Source organism: Sapajus apella, unplaced genomic scaffold (genome assembly GCF_009761245.1).
Source record: "Sapajus apella isolate SASKATOON/1434 unplaced genomic scaffold, GSC_monkey_1.0 scaffold223, whole genome shotgun sequence".
In the NCBI taxonomy this organism is placed as follows: Eukaryota; Metazoa; Chordata; class Mammalia; order Primates; family Cebidae; genus Sapajus; species Sapajus apella.
The window spans coordinates 496,751-517,934 of NW_022437163.1; the positions used below are offsets into that span (position 1 = coordinate 496,751).

At 50.2% G+C, this 21,184-nt stretch overlaps 1 protein-coding gene and 1 pseudogene across 6 annotated transcripts in view; both read right to left on the bottom strand.

The window, feature by feature from the left end:
• Positions 1–2,810: 2,810 nt before the first annotated feature.
• Positions 2,811–10,946, bottom strand: LOC116544597 (annotated as a pseudogene).
• A 1,260-nt stretch (positions 10,947–12,206) lies between these two features.
• The window catches only part of ERICH1 (glutamate rich 1), a 53,551-nt gene continuing 44,573 nt past the window's right edge, over positions 12,207–21,184 (bottom strand). For 3 of the 6 annotated variants that reach the window (XM_032271077.1, XM_032271075.1, XM_032271074.1), the window contains 3 exons: positions 17,994–18,704; positions 15,423–15,617; positions 12,207–12,686 (listed from right to left, as the gene is read on the bottom strand). In XM_032271077.1, coding sequence (XP_032126968.1) covers positions 12,613–12,686; positions 15,423–15,617; positions 17,994–18,704 — 980 coding nt within the window. In that variant the 3' untranslated portion in view covers positions 12,207–12,612. The remainder of the gene's footprint in view (positions 12,687–15,422; positions 15,618–17,993; positions 18,705–21,184) is intronic. The other 3 variants (XR_004265971.1, XR_004265970.1, XM_032271076.1) reach the window with 2 other exon arrangements.

Consider the following 21,184-nt stretch of genomic DNA (forward strand, 5'->3'; position numbering starts at 1 on the left):
GTGCTGAGTGACCTGGGACAGACGAGGGCAGCCACCCTGTGCTGAGTCAGTGACCCAGACAGACGAGGGCAGCCACCCTGTGCTGAGTGAGTGACCCGGGACAGACAAGGGCAGCCACCCTGTGCTGAGTGAGTGACCCAGACAGATGAGGGCGGCCACCCTGTGCTGAGTGACCTGGGACAGACGAGGGCGGCCACCCTGTGCTGAGTGAGCCGGGACAGACGAGGGCGGCCACCCTGTGCTGAGTGAGTGACCCAGACAGACGAGGGCGGCCTCCCTGTGCTGAGTGACCCGGGACAGACGAGGGCGGCCACCCTGTGCTGAGTGACCTGGGACAGACGAGGGCGGCCACCCTGTGCTGAGTGACCCGGGACAGACGAGGACAGCCACCCTGTGCTGAGTGAGTGACCCAGGCAGATGAGGGCGGCCACCCTGTGCTGAGTGAGTGACCCAAGCAGATGAGGGCGGCCACCCTGTGCTGAGTGACCTGGGACAGACGAGGCGACCTCCCTGCTCTGGGTGAGTGACCTGCATGTCCTGCACTTGGCTTTGCTGCACGTTCAGAAGAACAGGCCCCACAGGGTGTGGCCTCGGTGCTGGCTCCATGCTGGCAGCATGCAGAGCTGAATGCATGTAGAGTGCGTGTGCATGTCCGGCGTGGAGCCGCATCTCTCTCTGCACTCTGCGAGGGGGCGGCTTCCATTCAGTGCTGTCGTTGAAGACGCCGGCCTCAGCCAGGCCACGTCAGCACCTTGTCCCCAGGGTCTGACTCCGTGGCCCTTTCCTCTCTGGACCTTCCTGTTGTAAGTTGACACAGTCTCAGGAGAGAACACACCAGAACATGCTTCCTTTCTCCCTGCCCTGGGGGCTGACTTCTGAGTCAAGGATGCCTCTTAAAGGGCAGATCAGCTGTGAAGCCCACGAAGCCTTGTCGCTGTAGCTCACTATTCATCTCCTACTGTCCTCGGCAGGACAGCGCCACATCCATGGTGAGGATGATATGGGCTTGGGCTTGCTGTGGGCTCCGAGGCCTGCAGAGCCGAGGGACCTGACAGAGCGAGAGCACGGGGCTGCAGCCACCTCGGGAGGCTTCACCGATTCATGGCGAAAGGTCCGAGTGAAAGGCCCGGAGTGTGTTATCCCCACAGAGACTGGAGCTCCCTGAGTGTGACTGAGAAGCAGATCTGGGTCCTGTGGTCAAACCGTGTATAAACAGTTAACAAACGCTGGGGGATATAAATAACCGAAGCCAGGCAGAACACGCCGTCCAGCCGCGGTACAGTGCTGGCCCTGCACGGGTTCGACGGCTTCAGGAAGACGCGCTGCTGGGGACCCACAGCCCCTGACTTGTCACACGCCCTTTCCACAGCTGGATTCAGGGCAACATTGATACTGGATTTCAACTCAGTTCAATTAGGAGCAAGTCAATGCCGGTTATTTTGGGCTTCTGTTCATGTCTGGTTCAGCTCAAGTTGTTAGTCCAGGGTCGGGAAGAAAAGTGGCACTGGGTGGACAGGGTCCTCAGCTCCCAAACCTGCCTGACACTGTGGGACACTGGGGTGGGTGAGTGGGAAAAGAGGGAAAGGGATCCTGAAAATACGAATTCTGATTTTGAAATCTATCTTTGAAAATATCATCCCAGGGCTCGCTGGAGAAGCAGCTGGTCCTAGTTCTGGGGCACAGAAAGTTTGAGGTGAGCCTGGGGCTTCGGGGCCTTCAAAAGCAGCAAGTGCCCTTGGGAATGCGTCAGGTGAAGAGGATGTGGGAGCCCGTCCGGAGGGGCGCCCACTGGCCAGAGAAAACCCTGCGAGTTCATGCAGTGGGAAGCGGGTTAGGGAGAGAGACAGAGGTCTGGGGTGGGGGCAGGGGCTGGGCAACAGAAGAGTCAGAGAGAGAGCCAGGGGCAGGGCCGACAGGAGGGTCAGAGAGAGTCGGTGGGCAGGGATAGGAGAGGGGCAGGGTCGGAGAATAGTGAGGGGAGGGAGCAGCTGAGATGGAGTGAGTGGGGAGGGAGCAGCCGAGGCGGAGTGGGGGGAAGACATTTCATTTCCCTTTGGCAGCCACTACGACATCATTGTCAACCCTTTGCTTGGAACTGGGTGAGGAAACAGACTGACTGCAGCAGTTTTCCCCTCTCTTTTTTTTTTTCCCCATTTATTTATTTTATTGCATTTTAGGTTTTGGGGTACATGTGAAGAACATGCAAAATTGTTGCATAGGTACACACGTGGCAGTGTGATTTGCTGCCTTCCTCCCCATCACCTACATCTGGCATTTCCCCCCTTGCTATCTCTCCCCAGCTCCCCACCCCCCACCGTCCCTCCCCTATTTCCCCCCAACTGACCACAGTGTGTGATGCTCCCCTCCCTGTGTCCATGTGTTCTCATTGTTCAACACCCGCCTATAAGTGAGAACATGTGGTGTTTGATCTTCTGCTCTTCTGTCAGTTTGCTGAGAATGATGGTTTCCAGGTTCATCCATGTCCCTACAAAGGACCCAAACTCATCGTTTTCGATGGCTGCATAATATTCCATGGTGTATATGTGCCACATTTTCCCTATCCAGTCTATCGTCGATGGGCATTTGGGTTGGTTCCAGGTCTTTGCTATTGCAAACAGTGCTGCAGTGAACATTCGTGTGCACGTGTCCTTATAGTAGAATGATTTGTAATCCTTTGGATATATACCCAGTAATGGGATTGCTGGGTCAAATGGAATTTCTATTTCTAGGTCCTTGAGGAATCGCCACACTGTCTTCCACAATGGTTGAACTAATTTACACTCCCACCAACAGTGCAAAAGTGTTCCTATTTCTCCACATCCTCTCCAGCATCTGTTGTCTCCAGATTTTTTAATGATCGCCATTCTAACTGGCGTGAGATGGTATCTCAATGTTGATTTGCATTTCTCTGATGACCAGAAACTGTGTTTCATCACTTGATGAGAAAAAGGCCTTTTTCACAGAATGCTTGGTAGTAAATGTGGAAGGAATGGTAAAATTAGAAGATCGACTATTTTGCAACCCAAATGAAAGCACTGATTTAGTAAAAGACTGTTGGCTGTTGCTGAGGCATCGGGGCACCTGGAGGCAGAGCGTTCACAGGTGCCTGGGCCTCTTGGCCTGGGTTTACCATCGAGGGCTATGCAGTCACCTCTGCAGACAAGCAACAGCCCTGGCGCTCCTGCCATCCCCTCCACGCCTTCCATGTGCCCATCCCGCACCTACATGCCCTTGGAACCCGGTGCCTGCAGACCTCACTTCTGGTGGCAGGAAACGCAGTGGTGAAGGAAAGGTTATGTGATGGAGGGAGAGGCTGTTCCCCAAGAACAAGACCATGGCCTGGCCCCGGCAGAGTCACTGCCTTGCGGGAAGCAGTGGACGGAGATAAACGTGACTACACAGGCCAGCAACCAAATGCAGAGCCCGACTGTTGCTGGCTGGTGGTTGGAAAGACGTGTTGGGGACGGTGGGGATACCTGAATAGGAACGGAGTACAGTCGATATCACATAAAGTGACCACGAGCTTGCCTGGGACGGTCCTGGCTCACGCCTGCTGCCCCGGCATATGATTAACGCCACCTCATTCACTTTCCAAAATGTCATGTTCTGGTGATGATTCCTAAGGTCACTCACAAGCTAGGGAACTGGTGTTAGTTGTCTTAGGCGTGAATAACTGTATTGAGCTTAGGGGGTGTCTTCTTTCCTAGGAGATGCCTCAGGCTCAGAGAATTTAAGCTACTTGGAGAGACCAGGGACACACAGCTCATATGATGCAGAACTGGATTATAAAAACTGTGGTAAACAAAAAACCCAAAAGCAGGCATGGGACTGGAACAGACATTTCTCCTAAGAAGATACACAAAAGGCCAAGAAGCACATGAAAGACGGTCGACCCCTCTCATCAGCGAGGAAATGTAAATCAAAGCCACGAGGTGCCACTTCATAGCCATCAGGATGATTATCATATACCTTTAAACGCCAGAAGTAAGTGCTGGTAAGGATGAGGAGAAATGAGGAGTCCTGTGCCCTGTGGCTGGGAACGAGAAATGGTGCAGCCGCTGTGAGACGGTGTGTAAGCTCCTCAGAGCAGTGTAATCACTGAGGGATCCGGCACCTCCGCGCCTGGGCACATACCCCAGACTGAAAGCTGGAACCCATGTTCACAGCAACATGACTCAACAGCCGAAAGGGGAAACAGCACAACGTCCATCTACAGATGCAGTGCGTGCTAACGCAAGCTACACATGGCCAGAGAAGGACGCTTGAGTCCTTACAGACGAGCTGTGGCCACCTTAACAGGCAGACAGGACTGAAAACCTAACTCAGGAGTCTGTGTCTGTAGCAGCAGCTGAGTCTCCACCAGTCCCAGCCCCGCACAGACTACCGAGTGTTCCAACTGTGTTCAATCAGGCAGACTCCCACCCCAGGCAGTCCGGCTGCTCCGTACTCACTGCTGATTTTTATGTATCGCTGCCCTTTTTTTGTCTATATGTTTGTTCTGACCACAAGGCATCCCTGGAGTCTCTGAATCTGCTGTGATTCTGGCGCTGCCTGATTCATGAATCATTCATTGCTCAATTAAATTCCTTTAAATTTAATTCAGTTGAAGTGTTTCTTTTAACAAATGGAATATGATTCAGCCATTAAAAAGGAAGGGAATCTGGACCCAGGCTGTAACACGGTGAACCCTGAGGATGTTACGCTGAGTGAAATAAGCCAGTCACAGAAGGATGAGTCTTGCAGGGGTGCACTGAGGGGAGGCCCCCCGCGGAGTTGGCGCCACAGAGACAGAGGCAGAACGGTGGCTGCCAGGCACGGGGAAGGGGATGCGGAGTTCCTGTCTAATGGGGACAGGGCTTAGGTTTGGGAACTCTACATTATAAAATGTAAATTTTACGGTATGTGTATTTTATCACAATAAAAACACTTTTTAAGTGTACTAGACTTTGCCTCAAAAGCCCCAGTTCTTTGCATTTAAATAAGAAAATAATGCAAAATATGCCAACAGCTTTAAGACCCTGTCTACCCTTAGGCAATGCAACAGTTCACAAATAAAATAATTAAGTTAATTGAGGCCCGCTAACTTATTAGCAGATTGTGCTGCCTTTAGGATGGAGGTCAGGAAGTTCCTTCGGAAGCTTGGGAAGAGAAAACCTGGAGTGACCTGATGGATGGAGCTGGGAGGGGACGAGAGGGGCTGCAGCGCTGGGGAAGGCTGTTCCCGATCTGAGTGAGGGTTACAGGGGTCTCGGCATTTTGTGAGAATTCAAGGAGCTATGACGTTATGGCTTATATACTTTTCTATATGTGCGTTATACATTAAAAAATGTTGACTACAGTGTTAAATAAATTTAAAAATTATGGATGCCGTATTGGCAACGAGGTAAAGACACACACTGAGCGGAAAGATGGAAAGGAACCACCCACCGGCAGCTAGCAGAGATGGCTTAGGAGGTGCCCCCACCAAGGCTGCCACAGAGGCGTCCCCACAGGGACTAGGCCGACGCCACAGTGTCCCCGTGGCTGCGAGGGGCAGGCAGTAGTGTCTGTGGTGTCAGTGCAGGTGGCTACACCACGGGTTAGCCCCAGAAGAGGATCCCCCGTGGCTGCTGTCACCTCAGTGGGGACCTAGAGTGGAAACACCTGCCAGGTAGGAGCCAGTGGGTCACAATGGCTTTGTTTGCTGTGACCAAATCATCTCAGGATGCCAGCCCCCTGGGAAGTTCTCCCTTGTGCTCACTTGGGCACCTTAATTATCTTTAGTAACAAATTCCCTGCAGCCCAACTCACCACAGAAAGCCACAGAGAACAAAAAGGAAAACTGACCTCAAGTGGTCTCCGCCAAGCCCAGAAGCACGACCTCGGAGCAAGCCCACTCCCAGGGCACTTGCAAGAGCAGCGGCGTTGGGTTGGGTTTGGTTCTTCAGCTTCGCCTAACCCTTCATCACAGCAAGGGCTTTGCTGTCTCTAGACAGGAGACAGTCGCTGTCTGACTTACTCTAAAATTCTCTTTCACTCTTCGGCGCAGACACCCTCATGCCACAGGCAGGTTGCAAGCAAATCCAACACGCAAATAGTCATGAGGCTGCCGAGAATTCTGTCTGTCAGCATATCCAGGGCGTGTGACCAGGACTTTCACTCATCTTCTCAGCCTTTCTCTCACACAGACGTACGTCCCTACTAAGTGCAGACCCGTGCTCTGGACGATGGGGCGCTGGCACTCCTTTCTCTCACACAGACGTACGTCCCTACTAAGTGCGGCCCCGTGCTCTGGACGACGGGGCGCTGGCACCCCTTTCTCTCACACAGACGTATGTCCCTACTAAGTGCAGCCCCGTGCTCTGGACCATGGGGCGCTGGCACCCCTTTCTCTCACACAGACGTATGTCCCTACTAAATGCGGTCTCGTGCTCTGGACGACGGGGCGCTGGCACGCCTTTCTCTCTCACAGATGTATGGTCCTACTAAGTGCGGCCTCGTGCTCTGGACGACGGTGCGCTGGCACCTGCCTCGCAGGAGCTCCCCTCTTCCTCTTTACTACAGTCGGTTGCTGGGACCCAGGGGCTGAGTGGATCCCGCAGCAACCTTCATCACAGGGATCTTTCTGGGTGTGCCTGTGGCCTTTTCTCTGGCTTGCTCGCTCCTTATCTGCATTCATTCCGTCCTCTGCATTCCTTCCTTCCTTCTTTCCTCTGTGCCCCACTCCCATTCCACTCCTGTCTCATGCACAGTCACATACGGCAGGCAGTGTATTATGTAAATACATTCCTGCAGAATTTCTATTGTATGTGCCTCATTTTAACTCAAGACCATGTTTTACATGACACATCCTGTCCTGTTTTCCTTTATCCTCCACGAACGAACGCAGGTGCAGAGACCGCCCATGGTGCTGCCCTCACAGCCACACCCAGTCCCAGCAGGATGCTCCCCCTGGCCCCCTCATTGGCCTCCACAGGTGACACTGCAGGGCCTGTCTCTGCCTGCAGGCTCATGGCCCGGCCTGAGAACTCCCCCAAATCAGGCTGCCAAGCTGCCTGTCAGGCCTGAACTGACCTTGACCACCACAGCCATTCTTATGTCCCCTTCACATGGCCTTGCTACTGGCATGGTCCTCAGAGGGGTGTGCCCCTCACCCAAAAGCACTGGTTCCTTCTTTTTCTGTTTTCTCCTAAGAGCCTCCCATCCGGGTGCTCAGTGCCAACAGCTGAATCCCCCCTGCAAAGCTGCTCTTCCCCTTTGAAATCTGCAAGTCACCTGCGGGGTAAGGGGAGCTTCGGGATTTTCTCCTTCCCCAAAATATGTGACCCAGTGATTTTAGCATCCAGATCATTCTTGTCGGGTTCGGTTATTCCCTTGGGAACAACAACGCATTTTTTTCTAATTGTCATCTCTATGCTTGCCCTACTTTTTTTGTGAGAAGTAGAGCTTTCTCCTCCCAACCTTCCCCACCCTCGCCCTGGTGCTCTGGACGATGCACCGTGCATTACGCTGCCCTTTGTAATGAGTCATCCTCTGTTAATGTCCTTGTTCGCATTGAGGCTGAAATCAGCCAGGGCTCACACCTGGGAGGCTTTATGCTGCCTTCCCTATCACTGACAAGTGTCGAAGTTTGGGGCTTACTTGCCTCTGGGAATAATGGACATCTCCACTCACGCCATGTCTTTCCTGCTGCAGGCCTGGATGAGGATTTCTGCAAGGGGCGCTGGCTAGTGTTGTGCCAAACGGTGCACAGCACGGTTCCTGGACTTCTGGCTTCAGGATCCCTCGTTCTGAAGAGCCCTGGGGAGACCCCCAGCACGCTCCACCCTGGAATCAAAAGCAGAAACTTAAACATTATGTATTAATTCATTTAAGATAAATAAGCTTATAGGTTAACATAAATAACACATTTCAGAGAAAAAATACTTTTTAACAGCAAACAACTTTCCCATTATTTAGCAAATGTTTAACAGAATGGGAAAGGGGAGTATGTTAATAGCGTTCTCAAATAAATATGAATTTTTTTATGCAATAGCAAAACTCAATAAATTAGTTTCTTAAAGGTTGGTTGCAATGTGGAATATGAAACCATGACAATAATCGTGATAGACACTGTACGAGTTGAAGAAAGAAGAAAGAAACACGAAAAGAACTCAATGGTCAAAGACAGGTTTATTTTTGAGAATAAACCTAAGAGGGGCTTCTGGCTGATATTTTTTGGTCGGGAGCCTTTTCTCTTACAGACTAAAGGTGTTTAAGAGTTCTGGGAGGGGAGCTTATTGCAGGCTAGGAAAGTTTATTCGTGGAGGAGAGTTTTATTGCAAGATTGGAATGTCTCTGGTCAGGGGGAAGGCTATATTGGGGTTCGTGTGTCTCTGGTCAGAGGTGTCATTTGTGATTTATGGTCATGTTCACAGCCATTGGGCTGATGTTTCGGGGCTGGATTTAGGCAGTTTCTAATCAAGGAGAACTTGAAATGGTGATGCTCGTCTAAGATGACGATGCTCCCGTGCCACCGTCTCCCTGTTGGTGAATGCAGTCTGGGTCTGTACAGGGAACTGCATCACTGGCCACTGGATTTTGAATAGGGGCTTGATTATGGAGTTGGTCTGTGTGTCTATCAGCTGAGAGCCAGAAGCACTCCTTTTCATCAGGAGTGAGGGTGGAGGTTAGAATTATCTAAATGCCATGCCAAGTTAAATTGAAGGACTGAGTAATGTGCAGGAATTCCTTGCAATAATGAGAGGGATTTTCAGAGGAAGAACGAAGACGCTGTTGGATCTGTGACAAATCAGACATGGAGAAAGGGATGTGAACGCGAGCACTGCCTTCAACCCCAGCCATTCCCGAAGAGGAAGAATGGTAGAGGTGGCTTGACTGGCTGGCATTTCCTTTGCCTTTAATGTCCAAATACAAGGCTGGGCCCAGCAGCCCCCAAGGGGCATCCAAGAGGGGTCCCAGCCCATCCTCATGGACCACGTTTGAGACAGCGGCTGGCACAGCCCCTTCTAGAGCCATTCATAGCTCTGGCTGCTGCTGCCCTTCTCCAAGTGCAAGTGGCCTCTGGCTGGGCCCATCTTTGGCTCCCAGGGCCGGGACTGCGGCAGCACACCCACTGTCACACAGGGACAGGAGGGCCCAGCCTGGCCACACCGCGTCCCAACCCACAGACACTGTGAGGCGGCCAATGGAGTCGTTTCAAGCCACTGTGCCTATGGCCATCTGTTACGCAGAAGAAGACAATTAATGAATCCTTGTTACGAGAGAAATTTTGGGATTCAGTTTCCTCCATCCCTGGCCCTGGCCCCAACTGGGAGGGAGCAAGAGATGAAAGAATGGCGGGGAAACGCCCTGCCTGGGTGGCCTGGGGCAGCACTGCCCCCGCTGTTTCCACACAGGCTCCCTGGCTTCCTGGGCGGCCTGGGGACAGCGCTAAGATCCGCAGCCTCCAAGCTGCTTCCACATGGGCTCCCCACCTTGTTGCCACCGTAAGCAATGGTACTGCTCTCCTGGGGGGCTCTCGGGTTGGCTCAGGGTTCTTGGGATGCCTGCTCCTCCGCCGGGCACTGTGGCCTTGGCTCGCTGCTCAGCCTTCAGGGTTTAGGCAGAGTACAAATGCCCTAAGGAGCCTGGTGGGGAACTCACTGCACCACAATACCCTATTGAATAGGTTTTGGGGAATTTCTGACCCCTTCAAAGCCGTACCCAATAGCGTGTGAGGCAGGTGGATGCGTGCATGCTTCTTACTCTGGAGCGGGTGGAACCCAGTCCTGAGATTCTCTGAAGCGCCCCGGGATGAGGACAGGTGACCTGGAGAGCACTTGGGGCCAGAGCTGCACAGAGAAGCGAAGCCCAGAACGGGCCCTGTGGGCCCTGGCATCTCCCAAACATGGCACAGTTCTGCCTGGGAAGCAAACTGGAGACAGTCTTCTCGGAGGCCTCCCTTCCCAGGCTCTGCAGATGCAGGCGGAGGCCCCAGGGTGCAGGCAGTACGGATGGGCTCAGAAATTCTGTGTTTTTTTTCCTTCTAGGCACAATTGTCTTCATATTAGCAACCTGACGACAATTCCTTATGCTCCCTAGTGCTTCCTTCTCTGCCTGTCTTAATTGACATGGTTTACAGAAAACAAATTACATGAACTGAGTATTTTGCACTATTGTAGAAGATAAATTGATCTAATTATTATCCAACTTCAAACACAGTGGAATAAACAGATTATCTTATCTATGCTGACATATTAGAGACAAGATTTATTTGCTTTTGTAGAAGATGCCTTTTTCTTTTTGGGGTCAGAATGATACACAAAACAAATTAAACCTGAACACCCCATTGCTCGAATGTACCCCATTCTCACTATTCTCAGCCTCCAGAAAATGAATGCAGAAGGTTTCACAAAGTAAAACCATGGCGGATCACCGAAGCACAAAGCGAGTCTACAGGGATTTGGTGGAACCCAGGAAAAGGTCTGCACATCGCCCACCGTCCCGCCCAGCCTATTGTGTACTCACGTTCAGAGCATGGAGAAGGTGGAGATGCTCCATAACTGAAAGACACAAATTGGACGTTAAGAATACGAAAATTAAGACTCTGCCAATATTTAATTTTTGTTCATATTTGCAAAGCACATGCTTCTAATTCAGAAGTATTTAAATGGCAAGTTTGTAGGCTGGTGCCTCTGGGAGCCCAGGTTCCATGGGGCCATGGGGGTTCTCGGTGGAGGCAGGAGTCTGGCGTGGGCGCTGCCGCAGCAGCGTGCATTCCTCCTGCGGGACGAGGGGCTCCCAGCCACTCCGATGCCTCCAGATGCCTCCTGAGTTAAGGGAAGAGAGGTCTGGGCAGGACTCCCCATAGATGACCACAGGTCCCCTGAGGCTCCTGCATCGAGTGTGACCTCCTGGGAGCCCCGTCTGGAGCATGCTGCATCCTGTGCTCGGGTGACGCTGTGAAGAGTGACAGCTGCTGCCATGCGCCTGTGCTCCAGCAGCCTGTGTCAGGCCTGGGACACTGCACAGCCAACAGGTCCAAGGGGACAGTTCCCAGAGCCAAATATCCCTGCTTCACCTGCTTCCAGAAGGTTCCCGCTTGTGGAAGAGACAATTCTTAGGGACCTGGAGGGAACTGGCAGGATGGGGGCTGGGAGGGACGCCAGGGCTTCTTTCGCCTCCTTCCACACTGCCCACCCGAGCATCAGCTTTCGGCAGGCACTCTCCAAAGACAGATGGAAGTAGGCAGCACCCCTGAGCAGACACCTCCCCCATCAGAATGGCCCTGATCAGGAAAGTGAGGAGTGACCAGCATGGAGGTCGTGGGGAGCCCAGCAGCCTGCCTGGCTGCCCCACAGAATGTCGCCATCACCAGGCGACCTTGCAGTACCGCTCCTGAGAGGAAGGGAGATGAACATCCACATAGCATCTGGGACATGGTGTTCGCAGGTGGGACAGGGAGGGAGACGGGCACCCACACAGCATCTGGGACACGGATACTCAGAGTGGGACAGGGAGGGAGACGGGCACCCACACAGCATCTGGGACACGGATACTCACAGTGGGACAAGGAGGGAGACGGGCACCACACAGCATCTGGGACACGGATACTCACAGTGGGACAGGGAGGGAGACGGGCACCCACACAGCATCTGGGACACGGACACTCACAGTGGGACAGGGAGGGAGACGGGCACCCACACAGCATCTGGGACACGGATACTCACAGTGGGGCAGGGAGGGAGACAGGCACCACACAGCATCTGGGACACAGATTCTCACAGTGGGACAGGGTGGGAGATGGGCACCACACAGCATCTGGGACACGAATACTCACAGTGGGACAGGGAGGGAGACGGGCACTACACAGCATCTGGGACACAGTGCTCAAAGGCGGGACAGGCCACCTGTGGGTCCTGGAAGGCACAGGGGCATGTTCTCACCACAAACAGGACAAGCATGGTGGGCCCTGCACAGCACAGCAAATGCACATGATGCCTTGAAGCATGCACCTAAAAATGACTAAGATGAAGCCGTATGTTACGTATGTTTTACGATAATAAAAATTTTTTCATAGAGCCATTGCCCTCTTAAAATGTTGTACTAATTCAGGCTTTTCAAACTTAGTAATACTAAGAACTGATCACTGCTTTTATGACAAAAAAGAAAGTCAAAACAGGAAAAATCGGTTCTTGATATGATTCACAGAGTAGAGAAAAAAGGAAATTCAACTATAATCAAACTACTTAAACTAGAACCTTTTAATACCCAGAAAACATTCTTAAAACAGACAGTTTCAGATACAAGGTGATTCAAAACTTATAAAAGTATATGAGCTTCAAACTACACAGTCTAACTTAACAGAATGTCCATTTTCAACTTTTATAATAATTAGAAAAACGGAATCAAGTTTTATGTAGTAATTCAAGACATATATAACTGCAAATAAGTGAAAAATTTCCATTTTACCCCAATTTGTCATCTGAAGCCTCAGATGGCGTCTCACCCATCAGGAACAAACACATGAATAAATAATGTGGCAGAAACATCTTCCAAGTTCCCAGAGAACTCACTCTCAGCCCATTTCACATTTGTCTTTTATGGTTTTTTTTTGTTAAAGATGAGCTCTTCTTAAAGAGATATTCCATTTCACTCACTGCTCTTCTCAGGAAGGATATGTGTGATCCAGTAACTGAAGAAAGCTGAGATTACTCTGGCATGGTCTGGAAAGTAAAAAACAGAAAGAAAACAAAAAATAAAGCAAAGAACCAAAAAATCATAAGTTACATAGACATGAGCCTCTGGGTCCAAAGTGAACTCTGAAATGATCTAATGAAATGCAGCTCCGGCATAGAACTGATGTTGACCGTGACAGGTTACACTGTTAACCACGCATTATATCACTGGCATGGCAAAACAGCGGCCCGATTCTGAATATGCGCATTTCACTTGGGTATGAACCCTGGGTTCACTGGTCCTATTACACTTGAACTTCAAAACATCAGCGTGCAATGTTATAGGCTTAAAATCAGACCTGAAAGAAAACCACGTACAAATTGAAATGCAAAGGACATAGATGTTTATGTCAAGGGAGAACAGCTAGAAAAAAGCCAAAAGTGGAACCCTCAGTAAGACACCACAGGGCTGTGCGGCGCCCAAGCCATGAGGCCAAAAGCGTCGTGACGTCACCACCAACCCTAGGGGCCTCACAGGTAGACACTGGCTGCCAGTGAAGACTCACCCCAAGTTTTATCACTTGTCAGGGTCCTGAACGCTGCACCTAGAATCTACTACTCTAAAGTTTCCAACCACAGAGAGCCAAGGACAGGCCACGGAAGCCCCATCCACGCTTCCCCCAAGCTGGCTCCATCCCACCCAGGTCAAGTTGCCTGAGCTCTGAAAGCCCCAAAAGTCAGGATAATAAAAATATAATTCCCACACAGAGGGTTAGAGGAGGATTCAGAAATCCCCACTTCCCAGTGTGCGTGTAAGAAACACTCAAGGAGTGGAGGCTACCACTGATGAGGAGCGTGTCTAATAAAACGTCACATATGCATGAGCTACCACTGAAGAATGTGTGCATTAAAACATCACGTACGCAAGCTACCCCCGATGAAGTGTGTAATAAAACGTCACATATGCATGAGAGCTACCCCCGATGAGGAGCGTGTGGAATAAGACCTCAAGTCCAAGTGTGCTATCACCAATGAGGAGTGTGTGTAGTAAGACGTCATATACATGTGAGCTACCACTGATGAGGAGTGTGTGTAATAAAACCTCATGTACATGTGAGCTACCACCGATGAAGAGCATGTGGAATAAAACCTCACGTACGTGAGAGCTCTGCCCCAATACTGGCATCCCAGCTGAATGCAGCCCCAACGACTGAGGACAAGTAACTGCTACACCAGAGAGGAGGGAGAGGAGACGCAACCACCAGGAAACAGCCAAAGCTGCTTTTGAAATGTGAAGGCCTATGTGCTCATCCCGTAGAGGTGAGAGACACAGTGACTAATCTCCTAAGCTAGTTTTATGGAAAAAACCCTTAACTTCAAGACTCCTACAGGCCAAGTCTGCATTCAACAAATGCAGTGTGTGAAAACGAAGCTTCATTGTTTATAAAATTTTATTTCATAAAATAGCTTGACATAGAAAACTTTAAGCAAAAAAATCCTTTCTTACAGAAAACAGGTTACATGCACAGTTTAGTTCTATCAGTGGCTTAACAAAATGTGATGTACACAAACCTGTCTGATGATTTTAATATAAGAAACAAGTTATTTTAATATTGAGGGTTCTGCTAAATTCACCACAGCTGCCAAAACTCTTCTGGTGAATTCCAGAAAAGCCTGAAGTGTGAGAAACAGAACAAAAATTTAAAATGGCTTACTTTCATGTCTCATAAAGACCTCCTATCAGTTTAATAAAATTGGCTTTTTGCGGCTTGAGATAAACCTTACTGTGGAAATCTATGTTTGTTAAGTACTTGCTGTAAGAGGCCTGACAACCAACTAGGAACAGAGAGAGAATGTCCGCGGCCCGCCCCTCCCTCACACACAGGCGTGTCCTCAAGGAGCATGGCCTCCCTCCTCCACTGTCGCCCCTGGGCCCCGCTTCCGCGTCACGGTCCCAGCAGCCCCCTGCTCCCTGTGCTGTGCCACGGCATCATCACACCATGATTACGTAACTCTGTTCGTTCACTGCTTTTCTAATATGCTGGTCGTGACCCCTCCGCAACCCTGTGTGTTTCTAAGGACAGGAACAGCGCCTGACAGACTTTGAAACTCCCTCCACGACATCTGGAAGAGTCTCCGTCACTCTGTCTCTTGGGCGGGTCCCGGCGCCACCCTTTGCCAGGTGTGCTTTGCTGCACTCAGTGGTGTGCAGGCGAATGGCTCTCAGAAAACAGCCTGGATTTCTGAGTTTCGGCATTTGCAGGTTTCTGTGGCCTGAATACCCTCACCACAGCTCGTGTCACTGCACACGGCACTGGGAAGACACAAGCTTGGCTGCTCCAGCACACAACAGTTTGCATGAAGAGGATGCCCAGTGAAGGCTGCAGAAAATAAGTCACCACCACCACCCCAGGAGTGTAGTATGGTACAAGACAGCTGGAGGACAGCAAAATCCACCACCTGCCACACCAGTAGAGAAGGAAAAGAGGGAGAAATGAACTCACTTCTATTTAAACTTAGGAAAATGTGGCTCTAAGAGTTGGTAGCTCCCAAGTCTGGAAAATTAGACTGCACATGCATTTCTGCGTATGTTATGTGAAGTATTTTTATATCAAGCAGAGATGCGGGAAGCCTGTTTCTCTGTGGGACTCTATTCTTCTGCGCCATATGTGCGGTGTCACATTTTCCAACTCGTTGCTGTTTTGGTGGTGGGTGAGTCTTTTAGAGGCAAGACTCAATGAGAGTATCTTGGGCAGGACCTTGGATAAATCGTGCGGTACTTACCAGGAGGCATCAGGCAATGTTCTGGGAACGCTGCCAGGGCACGCTTCAGGCTCTCCGTATCTTGCAGAAGCAGCAGCGTTTTCATGTGGTGCAGGACGGACACGTCTGAGGGCGGCATGGTGTGTGACGCAAGACACCCCAGCAGCTCCTCGGCAGCACCCGCAAGGACGGCTGAAGCTGCATCTCTGGAGACACCTACATAAAGTCAGTTTTGCTTGGAAATAGAGTTTTGTTTTTATTTCTATAAACTAAAGATAAGCTTTACTTTCTTAAGTAAAGCCTCAAACCTACACTTCCACATAGAATGAGATGTCTGGGAGATAAGAAGCTATCAGAAGAGAGAATCAGAACACAGCTCTGAAAAGTCAATGAGGAAAAGCAGCACTGCACAAACGACTGTGGAAGCCTGGCCTGTCTACATGTCTGTCTGGTGAAATGCCTTCCCTGTCCCACACTCGACTCAATGTCATGAACAGCAGCAGGACCAACCAGACAACAACATCAGGCTCTCCACGTCCATGTCACATAGCTTAAAAAGAATCAGACTGTGCCTGTTTAGGAGATACCAAGAAAAATGGAAAACAAGCCCCCGACTGCCACTGCTCCATCGAAAGGGCAGCCTCTGTCCGGCTGCTGGTCCTGTTTCTCTGGCTGCTGCTCGGCAGTTTGACCGCAATGTGTTCACCTGTGGTGGTTCTGGCATTAACCCTGCTTGGAGTTGGCAGGATGTCTTCAGTGTTTGACTCTGTGTCCCTTAACAATTGTGTAAAACTCCCAACTGTCCTCTCTCCTCTCCACCTGGGCCTGTTTCAGGGATGCTGGACCGCTTCCTGCGTGTCTGCTGGGCTCTTTCCCATCCTCTTCTCTCCACCCTGCCTTCTAGAGACTTTCTTTGACCTGTCTTCCCAGTCACTAATTCTCTTTTATGCCAACTCTCATTTGCTTTTTACCTGTATTTTGAGGCCTGAATTTTAGTTACGATGTTTCTCAGGCCTAAAATTTCCATTTGATTATCTTAATAAATTCAAATTACCTGTGAAATGCTCCAGTTTTTCGTCTTTTTTCCCCTTATCTTAAGCTCCTTGTCTGATAACATCAGTATCTCCCACTCTGACTCTCCTGTCTTTCTAATGGTTTTTGGTACTGTGGTCCTGTCTTGTGGCATGCCTGGTAAATTGTTACTGAATGCGTAGGAAAGACAGCGGATATCTAGGATGACAATACTTTAGAAGATGCACCCTTTGCTCTGCCAGGCAGAGAGAGTAGGGGTGGATTCCCTGGATCACGTGGGGACTGAGCTGACTCCAGGATGGCCACATATTTGGGCACCGTCGTCTGCCTCTGGGCTGCCCTACTCTGATGGGCTCGAGGGTCAGGCCCATTGTCATCTGATCAGCACCTCAAGATGGCCAAGAGGCCCCTGTCATTCTGAGGCTTTCTGTGTGGCTTCTCATCTTCCACCCACAGCTTCAGAATTAGGCAAAGGCTCTAAGGGAAGCCATGTAGTGTTGGGTTCTATTCTCCGACCTCTGCACCCACCAGCCCCAGCTCTGACCTGTGAGCATCCTGAGCCCCCCGTCCTGGCTCTGACCTCTAAGCAGTGTCTTAGCCATGTGTTCCTGATGTGCCATTTGGATACTTGTTTTCAATTTGTCAATATAATCTGCTGAGAAACACGCTAAAGAGGAAGAGGCTAGAGTACTCTTGGTGTTTAAATCACTCTGTTAACAATGGTACTTCTGCATCATTGTTTAAATCAGTTAGTTACGTCCCAAACTATTATATAGCTAATATTTCTCAATCTTGCTCACAAAAGCACCATCAAATGCCGTGCTTAAATCTGGATCTGCTAAACCCACCACATTAACCTGAACCTGCTGGTAACATCATCGAAAAGACACCTATACCCACAAAAATTAAAAAGTATAAAAAAAAATTAAAGAGAAAAAAGCCAGGAAGAGTCCACGGGGAGCACCTCTGTTCTGGGGCAGCCACGCATCCCTGGGTTAGCTGTCAGCAAAGTGTAGTGCAAATGCAAGCAAGGGCCATCCATGACAGTACACCTACAGTTATTACCCACATCTTATATCAATACAAACAACTGCACAAAAATGCCTGCTGAGAAATCGTACCTCAGTTCTATGTGGAAGAGAAAATTAAATCTGTCCTAAAGGCGCAAGCTGTGTTTCCTTCAGCTCTCGGTCAGCTTATGAAGGTGAGCTCAGCTCATCAAAACCTCCAATCTGGATTTACTTTTGTTTAGAAATATAGCCTGGATGCCAACACACTCCCAAACCTGACCTTAGAGACACGGAGAACACGGGGCCAGCCACCCTTGGTGCCACAGCCCGCCTCAGCTGTGCCACTTCTTTGGATATGCCAGGGCACATCATGTGATATGCCATCCACATCACTGGTGGAAAGCACATGAATCTCATCTTTGCCTTATAACTAATTATTTACATTGAATATTTTTAACCTATGTTTTGACATTTAAGCATTATATTTGCTTCTTTTAACAAACTTTTAAGTGGATGTCACTATGCAAGAGAAAACCAGTAAAAAACATACCATCATAGAAATACATTTTTTGTGTCGACTTCAAAAAATTTAGAATGCTATCTGCCTTTTCATTGGTAATTTCATCATCTTCCTCAATGGCGTCTACACCATCCTCCTCGGTGTCTTGAACGTCTTCCACCCCAGCCGGTGTCGGGGCTTCCTCGCTGGTGTCTGCACCCTCTTCCTCCCCAGCCAGTGTGGGGGCTTCCTCCCTGGTCTCTGGACCATCCTCCTCCCCAGCATCCAGACCCTCTTCCTCCCCAGCCGGTGTGGGGGCTTCCTCGCTGTCCTCTGCACCGTCTTCCTCCTCCCCAGTGTCCGCACCCACCTCCTCCCTGGTGTCTTTAACGTCTTCCTCCTTGGCCAGCATCAGGTCTTCCTCACTGGCGTCTGCACCTCCCTCCTCACTAGCCTCTCCCACATCTGCCCCTTCACTGCTGTTCTCCTCCGGCTGATACATGAAATTGATACCAGCAGCCTTTGTTACCAAGCCGGCTGCTTTCTTCCTTTTAATTTGCTGTTTCTTTTTCAGTTTCCTTTTTTTATTTTTGCTTATTGTGGGGCCATCTGTGTACTGTCGCTGAGATTTCTCCTGTAAAAGATGCTGCTGTTTCTCTAATTCTGCTTGTTTTACAAGAACATTATTGGGATTTTTAAAATTTTTTCTTGATTTATGCTTCCTAATTCTTCTTCTCTTTGGTTGGTCATGAGGATCCTGATCTGTTAAAAAAAATTCAAATACAACAATTTTCAGTACAACAAAACCATAAGAAATGTATTAAACGAAATACATTTTCCATCAGGATCTTGCAGTTTTAGTAGAAAAAGAGTTTACGCTATTTACTTCGGTGATTCTCAACTTTACCTCACAGTAATTACACCATCAAAGTTCCTAGGACTAACAATAATATAAATTATCAACCTACTTTTTTTTCCATAAAAGGCTCATTTAGATGTATATACACTCACAGATGCTACAATCATAATATATGGTGTTTTGAAGGGTGTACAAGCTATTGCTTTTCTTTTTTTTCCCTGAGACTGAGTCTCACCCTCTCCCAGGCTGGAGCGTAGAGGCACAATCTCAGCTCACTGCAAACTCTGCCTCCCAGGTTCAAGTGATTTGTGTGCCTCAGTCGCCCAAGAAGCTGGGACTACAGGCATGTGCCACCATGCGCAGCTCATTTTTGTATTTTCAGTAGAGACGGGGTTTCACCATGTTGATCAAGCTGGTTTCGAACTCCCAACCTCAAGTGATCCACCCGCCTCAGCCTCCCAAAATGCTGGGATTACAGGCGTGAGCCACTGTGCCTGGTCTTTTTAACCGTTTAGTCCCTTCTAAAGTTACTTGTGCATGAGAATAAAAATTAAGTAATGATGGCTTGCCCATCTGAGTCAGCAACAGGTTGTGTTTTGACACGACGGCTCAACTGGACTCTAGGTTGGCAGAAGTTGGTTTACAGACAGCATAGGTTGGTGGTGTGCTGGTAAAGGGCTAACAACCAGCTCTCTGAAAAGCCCTGATTCATCCCCTCTGCTAATTTCCCTGGTGTAAATACTTTTCCCACGGCCAATTTCAAACTACCCCTGTGGTGCTGCTGAGGAGAAGTGGTTCAGTCAATTCTCACGGGCTGAAACAGGCAGCTGGGGAGAGGGTGGGCAGGAAGCACTGGGGATAAACCACGGCAGGTCCCAACCCCTCAGTGAGGACAGGCGCAGTGCACGTGCTGTTGCCCCCTGACAGGAAGGTCTCGGAGAAGTAACTGGCACCAGGCAGGGGGAACAGAGGATGCAAACAGCACATAAGGACACGTGTGGACCGAGAACAGACAGCACGCGGCACAAACGCGCCCTGCCCCACACCCAAGCCACGTCCAGACACTGATGGGTCAAGTCTACACCACAGGTATCTATGTCATGGCCAGCACATGGCTCCCAGGCCCTGCCCCAGCAGATCTGGAACTACAGAGCTTGCTGCTGCACCACGCCAAGGGCCGGGGTTCAGATAGTTCTCATTTTTAGGAAGTGCCTGTTTGAGTTTTCTGAGCTGTGTACCCCATCACAGACTGAGGAAGCGAGATTGAACAACATGAGTGTAAACGGAAGTTCTCCACTCAGGCGCTCCACTTCACTTCTGAAATTAGATAGAATTTTTCTGTTTGTCTTCCACACCGCAGCTCTTCAAAGCGGCTTCCTACTCCCCTCTGTCTCCTCAACAGCCTCAAGCATACCGCCCTCAACGCCCAGGGCCTGTGAGTGCTGGACAGGAACCGTCCAGAAGGCACGCTCCGAGCTCTTTCCCACCGCCAGCTGTGTTGACCCAGCTCTGGGCTCTTCCCTAGCTTCGGATACCGCGAGCTGTGATGCAGTCCCACCCCATGACTCGATTACCTAGTCGCATCGGTTTCCCTCACCCTGAAAACACAGGAAGTGTTTACCAGGCACCGGACTCCCTCTTCATCTGATGTGGACACCCCCTCCCCGCTCTGCTCACTGTCAAGCTGAACACCGCTGTGGAACTGAGATGATGCTGCTGCCACTTTGTGGAATAGAGTTCCCACCCCGTCTTGATGTGCTTGGCATCCGCTCTACACAGCCTCTGCCATCACAGCGCGACACGGGCTGAAGCAGCTCCGTGCACAGCCGTGATATGAAGGCCACCCAGCCTGAGTCTCCTCAACACCTTCACGTCGCTCCTCAACAACCGGTAGGTCTTTGAATAATTTCATCTGCGAGTATTTGTTGCCACTGGGGTCCGCTGCACAGGTCTGACCAACCAGCCTGGTCCAGACTCTGAGCAGCAGCCCCTATATCTGCCCTGAAAACACTGATGTTCAAAACCAACCATGGCTAGGTAATCCATTTTAATTTCCTAGGTTCAGCTAAAAAAAGATGAAATTAAGCTTCTCCTCATGGATGTCTACTAAAAAATATGCTTGCCTTCATTAATTCGAAGATAAGTAACACACAGAGTGCTTCACCACGCACAGGAAGCCCCTCTGGGACGTCACGGGTCACGGGGTGACCCTCATCACCAGCAAGAACACTGCGTGAGTGCTCCTCATGCTCCAGGCCTTCCAGTGCCTCAGCTCTCCCAGTGACAGCTCTCCCAGGGCCCCAGCTCTCCCAGTGTACCAACTCTCTCAGTGCCCGAGCTCTCCCAGTGCCAGCTCTCCCAGTGCCAGCTCTCCCAGTGCCCC